Source organism: Neolamprologus brichardi, chromosome 8 (assembly GCF_056152115.1).
Source record: "Neolamprologus brichardi isolate AB-2024 chromosome 8, ASM5615211v1, whole genome shotgun sequence".
NCBI classification, from domain to species: Eukaryota; Metazoa; Chordata; class Actinopteri; order Cichliformes; family Cichlidae; genus Neolamprologus; species Neolamprologus brichardi.
In genome coordinates, this window is record NC_142111.1 from 18,001,162 (window position 1) to 18,014,347 (window position 13,186).

The 13,186-nt window shown below is 39.1% G+C and overlaps 1 protein-coding gene across 4 annotated transcripts in view; it reads left to right on the forward strand.

Annotated features, from left to right (window-relative positions):
- The window catches only part of ptprea (protein tyrosine phosphatase receptor type Ea), a 60,595-nt gene that overhangs the window by 33,708 nt on the left and 13,701 nt on the right, over positions 1–13,186 (forward strand). For 2 of the 4 annotated variants that reach the window (XM_087844731.1, XM_087844732.1), the window contains exons 3-6: positions 8,249–8,326; positions 8,931–9,021; positions 9,499–9,572; positions 12,858–12,994. In XM_087844731.1, the coding sequence (XP_087700857.1) occupies positions 8,254–8,326; positions 8,931–9,021; positions 9,499–9,572; positions 12,858–12,994 (375 nt within the window). In that variant the 5' untranslated portion in view covers positions 8,249–8,253. Of the gene's footprint in view, positions 1–8,248; positions 8,327–8,930; positions 9,022–9,220; positions 9,336–9,498; positions 9,573–11,656; positions 11,702–12,857; positions 12,995–13,186 lie in introns of those variants that run through there. The other 2 variants (XM_087844734.1, XM_087844733.1) reach the window with 2 other exon arrangements.

Genomic DNA, 13,186 nt, shown 5'->3' on the forward strand with positions numbered 1-13,186 from the left:
GTGACATGTGTTCACAAATACAAGATGATGCCAGTCAGCTGAAGCTTAAAAGAGGACTTGGGCAATGTCATGATGGCTACACTCATCTTTTATATACAGTGATAGTGAGCAACCAAGCTGGTCTTATCTTATCTTGATACCTTTAGCACACTGTGCTAATATAAACCAGAAATCATTCCATGTCCTTGATTGACTAGAGACTCTTTAAAGTGCATTTTGTTACTCTGCACTGCTTGTTACTCCTAAACTAATAACATTAATATAAATGGCTTTATTTTTACTTGTCTCTGGTTGCACTGAACCTAGCTGGTGTAATTTAGACCAGTGATTCCAAAAGTGTGACTCGGGGCCCCCTTGTGGGCCACAGTAACAATAGAAATTCAGTTTGAAATTGATCACAAGTATGTATAGTTACATATTCAAGGTAATTTATTCATACATATAAAAAGTAAACTAAAGCTGGTAATCTTGCAAGGAACTCTATCTCGGATGGAGTGAAGATGTAAGATTGGGTGGGTCCCTTGTGGATTTTCTGGATTTTAGATGTGCTGCAACACTTGCAACTTTAGACTGTCATACTTTAAGGACCAGCAGCGTGGTGAATGGCTTTACCATTTTCCCTTTTTCATGCTGTTATACTTCAACTTTTAATTGACTTAGAATCTGTAGCTGATCAAGGAATCAGATAAACGTATGGTTTATCATAAGTTCCGTATAGAACAGAACTTAATGAAGATAAATTTACACCCAGTAAATGAAACTTTTTTCCCCCAGTTTTCTAATTTTCATTAGCCTTCATTAGACCTCTACTGACTGATACCTGACCTCATTAAAATGCTATTAATTTGCATTTTAGCACACATGAAAGGTTATTCTAGTTAGAATCAGAATATTTTCATTTACTAGTAAATGATCCTGCCCTCTTCTACCACATAAACATAATTTTAGCAATTTTCAACCATTGTTATGTGGTTGCCAGGCAATGTGGCGGCATACTAATATATCAGATATCATAATATTCAAGTTTTGTGGGTGTAAATGAGATTTTATTGTCATGAAATGAAAATGCGATATGATAAATGACAATACAGTGTTTTTATAACATGACACAGTAGTAGGTGGTTGCTAGGCAACATGATAATGTTGTAATATCTGCTATGGATAAGAACCTTCAAGTGCCTAAGATGTGCCTTTGTGTCAGATTTGGTTGCTTAACTCCTGATCATGTTGGAGGAGTCTTGAGAAAACTGACAGAGATTTTGTGTATTTTAGTAAGACTTGCAGGCAAATATGTAAATCGGTGTCTAGACTTTTATGTTAAATAAATATGAAACAGAAATAAAAGTGCCAATAACCAGGGTCATGAATTGTGTCTGGGCATGTTAAATATTAAAACTCTCTCTTACACTTTTTACTAAAAGGCACTTTTCTTTATGAAACAAAAGGCTGGATTGACATCAGCTTTTCAGTTTTTCATTGAGTGCCTCTGTGCAGGGTTTTCTTTTCTTTAAAAAAAAAAATGAAGCGTACATGTTCAACATCCAACAGGTGCCACGCTGGTGGCAGCACTGCTGATCAGGTTGCCATGGAAACACAATTTGAACAACACCTTTATACATATTGAAACAAACTGGTGGTATAATAACTGAAATCTTATACCGGATTCTAATGGAGAAGTCATGGGTCAGAAATGGAGAAGACCGGGCTCCTGCAGTTTCATTTTAAACATTTGAATGGAGTAAATCGTGAAGCAGTCAGAGTTTGAAACCTTGTATGTTGTCTTAAAAGCAAAGAGAAGCAGAAGTTTAAAAAAACATTGAACTGTGTAACTAGGTTACATTGCGCGAGAAGCCTCTGCACATCTGTGCGCACAGATGGACACTCCAGCACCATTTCCTCTGTCAATGCTGTGAATGTAGTGCACTGTCCTTTAAATAGCTAACCCAGCCCAGGTTTATACACTGCAGCTCCCCAGTGACTGAGACCACAGAGACAGCGAGACGTGTCACAGGCCAACTTACTCAAATAGAAAGTGTCAACTTGTTGACCGTGTTTTCTGGTCAAAACTGGTTGATTTAACACTTGCATTCTGCACAGTTAGGGGCTTTATGACGTTCTATAAGTTAGGTACCCAAACACCATAACATTTTATTGCATTTCACCAAAAGCTGGGATGTCACTACAGAACAAACATTTTAGGAAATGATTAAAATCGATAGAGCAGCTGAACTATTCTAGGTTTCAGTCCACAAACACCGCGAAACATAATCATACAACTTGCAATATCACCCTTTATTTTCACACCTATTCCTTTTTTCTTCACCTTTCTGCCCCGATGGGAAAATATTACAGTAAAAACTTTACGCAGATTCAGAACTAACCACAGCATGTCACACAGGACAGGTCTTGCAGCTTTCTGGATGAATAGTGTTTGTTGAGTTCTGTTGTGGTACTACCGCAAAAGAGCAGCCTAAAAAAGAAAATGCACAAAGTCACCTGATCACTTTTATTCTCGTAACAACCACAATTCAAGTGTGTTGGCACTGCCACCTGCTAACCGCATCTGTATTAGTGATGTTTTTTTACCACAATAACACGTGTACAGAGGAAAAACCCAAAGCGCATTATTCTGCAGATATGCATATAATTTACTTATTTTATTATCATCCAGCACAGACCTCTACTGATTTCTAAATTCCAGAATTTATTATAAGAAAGTATTACCTACTTATATTTATGGTCTTATTTATTGTGTAAATGAGTACATTCAGTAGAAATATCAATGAATATTTTGATATTTTGTGACGCAGGTTAATATTCTAGTAGGAAGTTTGAGAAGATTTTGTTTTAAGTGTGAAGTCACAAATAGCAGAGTGTTGGCTTTCCGTAAATAATCTGCTCTTTCACGTGATTCAGTTTATTTTGAAAAGTCTCAACAAGATCTTGAGCTTTATTGTGAAAGGTTTATGTGGAACATAAACAAGCGGACACGCGAAGGTGTTACCGTCCTTGTTGCTAACGACAACGCATAAAAACAGGCGCTTGTCCGTCAGTAGTGTGGTTATATTACATATAAGAGAAAGAGAGAACTTTAAGAAATTAATATAGCCACAGTGACCATCAGAACGATGAAAAAATATTGCCGTAAACTGTTTATTTTGCGACACCATGAAACAAACGATTGCGTAAAATGAAACGATAGATGTTTTTATATCGTCATCCGATATATATCGTTATATCGAACAGCCCTAGTGTTTGGTTATCAAATCTGTTGAAGTACGGGCTGGCTCGACACCTGCACGACCGTGGTGTGCACAGTGTCTCTCCTGTTGTCTTTAGCTAAGCTAACCTTTGTGATAGAAGGTTAAATTAACTGACAGACATGAGATTGGTATTGATTGTTTAATTTTCTCCCAAAATGTAGTCTTAAATAGGGCATTTCTGAGTTATACATAAGTTGATGACGTTTAAGTTTAGCAGGACTGTGCAGGAAGCAATAAAAAGAAGGCCTGAGATAACTTTTTTCCCCTTTTAATAATCTGCCCTGCAGGTTTTGGCTATAAAAAAAAAACTTGTGGCCTAAAGGGTAAACAGTCTGGCATTATTTTGCTCGAGGGACACAGTGTACCTCCCGCCTCTTCAGCTTGTCACATCACCCCTACACCCACAACCCATTTTCTGAATTCCCAAGCTGATGTATCTGAATGGACAGAGAGACTCTGTGCCCAGAGAAGCCACGTTCAGTAGAACTGACAGTCCCGAGAACACCGTTTCTGTCAAATGCAAGGACAGCCAATTTCTCTGTCTTATCTTCTAATTGTAACAAGCTTGTCTTTCTGACAGTTAAGATCCTAGGGCTAATTAGTGAGACAATGGAAGACCAGGGGTATCATTATGTCACTTCTGTGGTGTTTTTTTTTAACCTAGACTGAAAGAATGGCAGAACATGGAGCACACAACAAGGAAAACACAATTCCACAGAGAGCAATAGCTCATCCTCCAAAACACAACTGTGTCAGGGAAAAACATTTATCAGACTACTGATTTGGGAATAGATTCACCATAACTCAGAATTCCCACATCGCCTTTTTACAAAGCCTCCCTGGTGACACGAATAAGGAAAATATGGCCGTGTCGCCACAAGATGTTTTTGCTTCACGTGATATTATCTCTACAGAGCTCTCCAGCTGTGGTCTGTAAACAACAGAATCTGTATCTTGTGGCCACGCATTATTAAGATGTGAACACAATTCAGCTATCACGTTCCCACGCCTTGTTAGCTCATAGCCAGGAGTCATTGATCTTGTTGGCTCACAACAATATTTCTACCACTCATGTAACCAGGGGGCCTCCTTACATTTTTCATTTTTAGAGTTAGATGCAATGGCAAGCCTGTAGTGGCCTGACTTTATTCTTTATATTTGTGGGATTTGTCTTACTGATATGTGGGCATGTGTGCGTATGTTATGAAGTACACTGGTTTTCAGAGGAAGCAGGGTATAATCAGTCAAATCAGTTGTGACTCACACAGTGCACACCACGTGCCAAAGGCCTCTGCTAACAGTTTCCATAGTGGTGACTTTTAGGTGAATCAGTTTTATGGTATTATGATAAAATGATTTCTTATATGGCAACGAACATATACAGGAAATAGTCGGGTCAAGTAAATCTATTTATAAGCACATTTAACTACACAGGTTGACCAAAGTGCTGTAGGCGAGGTTATTCAGACATATTGTGTCATAGCAATGGTTGTCATTTCCTCCTGAGATCCCAAGGCATTCTAAAACCAAATTAGATATGCAATCTCTCTAAAGAGTTTCCTGAAAAATCTCTAAAGAAATGTTGCTAGAAAGCCTTCAAAGTAGATGCCTGAACCAACTCAGCTGTGAAGTAATTCCTTCCTAACAGGATTTTTACGAGAAATGTCAAATTTGGGTCTTTTGTATTTAAGTTTGCCCAAAATCAAGTTGGTAAATTTATAGTTCTGTTAACACAAAATCTTGTTTAGCGTTTCCCTGCACAGTTGTGGTAGAGAGAACACAAAAAATAAATTTTTCCCTAAAGGACTGTGCTGTCTCAGATTGGCCTTAAATGCACTTAATTCCTGAAACAAGGATTGTGCCCACTAATGTGTAGGCATGCTAAAGAAATACGGTTCGGTTTTGATTAATAGATTTAAAAAAAACAGCAACAAAAAAACAAATTATTAGAAAAATCAAGAAAGTAGTGCAGGCTTAAAAATTTAATGTCATACTGATTTTTCCCGCTGTAACTTCTCTGTAAATTACATGTTCCATGTTCTCTTTAACTTACTCTCATATAGTATGCCTCATATTAAACAATTTCCCGTAGTTGCACAAAACCACAGAAAGATACATGAGTTAGAGCCAGAAATCAGCCTTTGCACTCTGTCAAAGAGTATGAGCAATAACATTATCTTTCCTGTCAGTGTCCACTAGCCCAGTCCACTATATGTAGCATTCATTTTTTTTTAAACGTGTGTGGTAAAGCAGCACAGATTAGTCATAGGATAAATGGAATATACTAGAGTAAGCATAAAATGTGATTTATTTTTATAATATTATTATACATAGATATATATACATAATATATAGTAAGCATTTCTTTTTCCAGTATTCCAGCACATACACAGATGGTGCTTAACTAATATTGCATTGATTTATATTAGAAATCTCATCCTCTACTTTCATCACATCCCATCTACACAAGTTGTTCCTTTTCTATAGCTGTAGCCCAGGATAAGCAAATATGCCACAGAGGTAACTCTATGCTTCGGTAACCTGGGTCATGCATGCCACTGAAATGAGTAGCTGTCTAGCTGGCCAAGACGATCCCCTTCCCCAAAGCTAGTTGGACATGTCTCCTATTATAAAATAAAGATGCCCCCCCTCCCCGAAGCTGCCATCTCCCATGACCTATTTTCTTTATGGCTAATGGTTGGTGGCTAGCTGCTGAGTGGTAAATGCACAAAGGACAATACACAGATGAGAGCACACAAAATGTGATCATAACTGTTTGACTAGGATCTGACCCTAACTAAAGGACAGCTGTTTTTTGCTGAGTTAGCTATCCAGAGTAATAGTTGGTAGTTATTAATAGTATAATAGTGTGAGAAACGTCCTCACAAAAAAAGAGGAAAGGAAGTTGGTGATCTCCTCAAAGATGCTAATGAGGTCAGACAGGAGACCACCTCACCGACAAGACGGGAAAAGCTGGAAAGCAGGAGCTGAACAGCATGTAGTCCCAAAGGAGTAGTTGAGTCACAGGGGGTTGGAGGCAAAAACACGACAGGGTGACATCTCTGGAGATGATACGGGAGCCATGAACTGGGAGAAGCTTAGAAGAAGCAGCAACACTTAACCACAAGATACAGCCGTAGGCCTGGCTGTGAGCACTCCGCTGGGTGTCCCTGCTGAGCCATCGTATACACAAACAGACAGAAGCAGGATACATGAAATTCAGTGCAGCCTGTGTAGAGGAAAGTCCCAAATGGTGCTGCAAATCTATTTCCACATCACAGATACACCAAGCCTACCCCAAGGATTCACACACTGTACAAACTCAACTCAATAACCTCCCCCCTCATCGGAGCCTGTGACATTTGCAGAGAAGACCTTAAAGAGGGGGATAAAAGCAAAGACAGAGCTGGAGAAACGGGGGTGGGGAGGGGCTCCTCCTCTTCCTCTTTTCTCATTAGAATTCTCTCATCAGTCTTCCCCACAGAGCAGGGGCTTGACATGTCAGGGTTTATTAATTGCTCCAGGAAATATTATTGACCTGGACCTTCTGCGCCTTCTCTCCCCACTGCGGTCGGTGTCTCTGCTTTGCTGCCTCCGCATTCCTTTGGTGTCCTGCCTGGACCCATTACAGGACACTGCGGCACAGCGTGGAGGCTTCAACACAGTGTCTTCATTGACTATGCACTTGGCCTGGGTTTTCTTTTCACTGCAGCTGCAAAGCTCCACCTCACACACACATACGCTCTCTCTCTCTCAGGCACACCTGCAGCCTTGGGGAGAGAAAGCGCACACTTCATTATGGTGTGATAGAAGCTCTGTGTTGGTGCCCTTTGCTGAGATTCCAACTTTTGGAATGCTTTGGTGAAAAAAAAAAAATCTTTTTAAAGGTGCAAACATCTCAAGGCTTATTGGTTTTTAAATCCCACCAGTAGTTTTTTTTTCTTTTTTCTTTCCTTTTTTTTAAAAGAGGTGTTTAAATCGGTCCGATGTGAATCCAGTCTGACTGCTCAAACATTATAATCAATTAAATTATCTGGTTCCATCTACGAACGGCAAAAAGATCATTCAATTGCGACTCTTGGATGTCACTGTACAAGGACAATCTAAAAAATCTGTGTGTGTGTGCAAGTCTTGTATATTTGTGAATTTGAAGAAACATTTGTGTTTGCGAGCAGTGAAGGTGACAAAAGGTAGAGTGTCTAATGTTTTGTGTGAAACCTCTTGGTGTGCGTTGCTTGATTTCATGCCTCGTGATCGTACTCTCAACTTGGATAGGGCATTCATTTATAGCTCAACGTCATATGACATCTAGTGCTTTTGCTGGCACACATGGGGTGTGACTGTGGGAGGTTTCTTTAACTTTAAAGCCCTATTCTTGGTATATCCTGGAATTGAATTGCATTGGAAACTGCCAAAGGAAAACAGTTGTTAAGACTACTAACTTCTTTCCTAATCTGAAAATACATTGATGAGTCGAAATGGTTGTAATAATTGTGCTGCCATAACCTTAACCATCATGTGAAACCCCTTTCATATGAAATTACTTTAAATGAAAGCTTTAAAGGATGTTTTTCCTTGGCCTGTGTATTACCTTTGGATGCTTTATTGCTGAATTTATTAAGGAACTATGTTATTTTTTTACCAGGTTTGGAAAAAACAACAAAGAACAATAACAAAAAAAAAACTGGTCTATTGTGCCACCATGTGGACATGTTTGGCATTACACCTGGGTTTTTATGACAGCACTAATGAATGACCAGGATATGAGTGTGTTGTTCCATTGTGTCCCAGCGAACTTTGCACCGATGAGCACATTCCTGAAAGCAACGGTCATGAATAAAGAAATGAGCCTCATATCAACCAACCATGGCTTTTGTTTCCTCTGAATAGTGATATTATCCAACTCCCACATCCGCATGAATCTTGAGTTTGCAGGCATGTCTGGCACTAAATTTAATATCCGTCTTCATTTTGTTTTTCCGCAGTCACAATGGTTCTACTTTTGTTTGTCACGACAACAACAGCAAACAATTCCACAACAGTGAACAACAACAATAATGACGGTAAGAGCACAAACAAGGTCACTTTAATGTGTGAGACTGCACAGCACTCAACAATCTGTGACAGCGACCAGATCCCATCCCCACACACTGCACTCGGTGCTTTTCCATAAGATATAATTATAATGCATCTTCTGCAATGCAGGCATCAGCTTGATAATAGCCTTTTTTTTCTTACACAGCCTTGTTATTACCAGATCACAGTGAACTTCAGGAACCCTGGACAGTAATTTAAGGCTTATTGTACATCTTTATAAACACAGATAATGGTCGGCTGTGTGGCTGTGACTCTTGGTTGAGTCGCCACTCTAAGAGTCTGTTGTTTTCTGATTGACACTCCAGGAGGATGAAATATGCTGATGCTTATTTCTATAGACAAAATACTGCTAAGGCTAGTTATTAAATCAGCTCTGTGGCCACAAGAGTTTACTGGAGGTGCTTTGCTTCATCAAGTATTTATGTGATGAGTTCATGTGATGCACACATGAATGCTGCAGAGCATTTGCGCACACAGGCACATATATTATCAGTCTTGCCCCCTCTTCCTGTTTCTTTGTTGGTGGTGTTACATGACCCCTGGCTTTGACTTTCCTTCTCCTTTAAACAGCAAACACAGATAACCGATACATCATCTCCGCTGTGCTGGTTGTGTCCCTGCTGGTGCTCATCATTGCACTGCTAGCCTGGTACTTCCTCAGGTAAAAACTCCCACTCCGCTGGGATTCAGTTACTTCACCTTATCCCTCTCCCTGCTCTTCACTCACTGGCTATTAGCCAGGCTCAGGGGCAGAGCTCCGGTGACAAACACTTCCTCCTTTAGTCATTGAGGCGGAGCCCCGTCAGGAAGTGCTGTAGGCTGACTCCCTCTCATGCTTCGAACAGAAAAGACTGTGACAGTAGAAGTAGGCAACTTAACAGAGTGAATAACAAATTCTGTACCGCATTCAGACTACAACTCTGTCTCTCCTTGACATCAGCTAATGAGAAAAAATAGCTTCTCAAGTTTCAGATGGTAGGTTGGATAGCGTTTTTTCAAGGTTATCTTTTGGCAGATGTTATAATTTAACCACAATGAAGAACTTTGGTTAAACGAAAACAGTGTAGATGATTTTACCATGTCTTCATCTTTTCTTGTGTTTTACATTGCGGTAACGTCTCTGTTCTTTTCCTTGCAGGTTAAAAAACCAGAGGAAAGCTGTAGTCACAACAGTTGACAAGAAGATACCAAATGGCATCCTGGAGGAACAAGGTAACACTGTGAGACACATTGTAGGTTGTAGAGTTAAAACGTGGTGCACAGAAACAGAAACTTAGAGTGAAAAACAGGCTAGAGATTAAGATATGCATCGATAGGGAGCTGCAAAGAGGTTTTATATTTGTAACTGTATATGCAGGTTGTCCCACCGTTGCCTTGTGGTTGTTTTAAACTTCCTGTGGTTGATGTGAAAAACAAAACGCTCTATTATCTTTACCACTTTGTATAGCTTTTTGACTGCGTATGTAAGAATAGTTCGTAACATTATTGGTACAAAGGGTAGTTCTTCTCTCTGAGCAGTTTTTGACAACTTGTAGCGGCATCATAATAGATTCATGTAAAGTACCACATGACAGGAGCTATCGGCTCTTACAGGAAACTCGCGGAACTCACTGAACATGTTTCAATCTTCTTTTGGAAGTGTATTTTTGTCTAACGCTACAGAGGAATGTAGAGAGCATGTTGTATTTATCCAAATGGGAAATAGTATATCACTGAGCTAAGGGGAAACAAAATACACAGCACACCCCAAATTTGTTGTTATATCTTGTTGACATCTTGCTGCCGATCACAATAATTTTAAACATGAAACGGCGTCATATTACAAAAGTATTTTATATGAAACTGAAACTTTGACTCAATGGGGAAGTGTAGTACTTAATTGCTTTTTAATTCTAAATTCTACACGATTTGAAAGATTGATTAATTAAAGTAATATGTCTGTATAATGAAACTATAAAATATACACTGTATTGCTTTTTTTTAAAAAAAATTTATCGCTTATTGTTGTCTACATTCATTATACACTCACTGGTCACTTTATTAGGTATACTTTGCTAGTCCTTGGTTGGACTTCCTTTTGGTTTTAGAATGCTTTAATTCTTCATTGAATAGATTCAGCAAGGTGCCAGAAGCATTTTGATTTTGGTCCGTGCTGATGGCATCATACAGTTGTTGTTGACTTTTTTGGCTGATGTGAATCTCCTGTTTCTTACATGACAAACGTTTGCAACAGAATTGGGATCAGGTGACTGTGGAGGCCATTTAAGTACCGTGAACTCATTGTTATGTTCAAGAAACCAGTTATAGATGATTTGGGCTTTGTGACATTGTATGTTATCCTACTGGAAGCAGCCATTGGAAGATGGGTACAGTGTGGTCATAAAGGCATAAACATGGTCAGCAATGATATTCAGGCAGACTGTGGCTTTTAGTGGTAATTGGTACTAAGGAGCCCAAACTGCACCAAGAAAATATCCCGCACACCTTTACCAACCTGAATTGTTGATATAAGGCAGTATGGATCCATGCTTGTTGTTTGCGTTTGTTGTTCATGCTGTTTATGCCATCTTGACCCTACCATCCGAATATCATTGAAGTCCAGACTCATCATCCTCCATTGTCCAAATTTGATAAGACTGTTTGAATTGTAGTAACAGTTTCCTGTTCTTAGCTGGCAGGAGTGACACTGTATATGATCTTTTGCTGCTGTAGTCCAGCTGCTTCAAAGTTCGACATTTTGTACGTTCAGACGTGATCTTCTGTGTACTTTGGTTGTAACAAGTGGTTCAGTTACTGTTGCCTTTCTATAAGCTTGAAATAGTCGAGCCATTCTCCACTGACCTCTTGAATTGATGAGACATTTTACTCTAGAGAACTGCTGCTCAGTGGATAATTTCTCCTATTTCGGACCATTATCTGTAAACGCTAGAGATGGTTGTGAGGGAAAAGACCAGCCCATCTGGCACTAGTAACCATGACACGTTCAAAATCTCAGAAATCACCTTTCTGATGCTCTTCCTGAATTTCAGAAGATTGTATTAAGGATTTCTACATGCCTAAATGCACTGAGTTGCAGCCATGGGATTGGCTGATTAGACATTTAATAAGCAGTTCAACAGGTGTACCTAACAAAGTGGCCTCTGAGTGTATATGCATACAAGTTTTTTATTTGTACACAGTACATCTATGAGAATTACATTATCACAATGAATGAAATGCAATATTGATCACAGTGCTGTGTTGTCCTCTGTACATGTCTGTGTTACAAGTGATGTGATGTGTGTGTTATGTTTTAGAGCTTGGACACAGTACTGAGTCGTTATACACCATTATACCACCAGGTCAAGTATACAGGGTGGCAGTATCAGGAACCTTTTACTAACCCTCTCTCAGTACTTTTCCAGTCTGTATTTTGCAAATTGTGACGCTAACAGAATGCCTTGCCAGTGCGCTGGCAAACCTGTGGGATGGTGTAAATGGTTTCTCCCTGGGGTTCCTTTTGGGTTTTTTGGGTTTTAATGTCTGATGTGTGGTGATCATCCAGTACTTGCACTCTGTTTCCTGTTTAGCAAACACGCACCAGCATCACATATGGGTGAAAAGCAGTTTGGTCATGATTTTGTTTTTTTGATTCATTGTAAAGCAGTTCAGTAAACTAATTCAGTGATTCCCAACCAGATATGCTTCAGTCCCAAGGTGTGCTATTGTAGACTGAACTAGTCTAGTCTTTTACTAAATAGTGTCAGACAGTCTTCAGAATATGTAATGCTATTTAATAGGCTAGAGTAGTCTAAACAGCTAAAAGGAGTGGATAAATGGTCATAATACCACAAAGAAGTAGACAAATTGTTGAAATTACAACTGAAAATAGCGTTAGCGAGTAGCTGAAATGCATGGCTAATGATTAAGCAGTCAACATAGTCAGCTAATGGCAGCTAATAGATAAACATTCAAGACGTCAGCTAAAAGGAGCTAGTATACCATTGAAATTATGGAAGTAACACTAGCAAATAAGTGCTTTAGCTATTTAAAGTGTTTAAGTAGCTACAGCATGTGTCTAAAAGTAGCTAATAGACAGTCAAAATAGTTAGCCAATGAGATCTGATAAAATAAAATATTAGCTATTAGTTAAACCAATGATTTAATAGCCTAAAGTAACTGATAAAATTAGAGTGGTAATCATAAGGTGAACTGTAGAAAAAAAACATATGAAACTAGTATATTGCACATGACAAAAAGGTTGGGAACCACTTTTCTAACTAAACCAGATCAAATGTTTTGCATTGAATTACGTTCAACTACTCATTTAGCACAGCTAAATATCACAGTGACACCAGTTTGATTTATTAATAGCGGACAACTTTTAAATACTAAGCTGAATGATGCTAATGTAAATTTTACTTGAACACAACAAATAATTTAACGGCAAAATATTAAAACCAAACAAAGAAATCAGCTTAGGTTGGGTGATAAACCCACTGTCTCTTCTCCCCACAGAGCAACAGACGGTGGTTCTTCTGCCCAGATCCTCTTCTGCCTCCAAGACATACTTGCCCATCCCAGTTGACCACCTAGAGGAGGAATACAGGCTCCGCTCAGCTGATGATGGCAAGCTGTTCAGGGAAGAGTACAATGTAAGCCGCCTCACTTCTTCTTCTTTTTTTTTTTCCTGGAAGTTAGATTAGCGGTAGTTAGCGGTAGTCACAAAGCAGTTTTGTGTGGTTTAAACAATTAGAGTGATGCTTACATCAGGCATGTGAGGCAGGGCTATTATGGTGCATTCATGTGCATTTGTAGGACTGTTGAAATATTGGTTCACTTTTTTC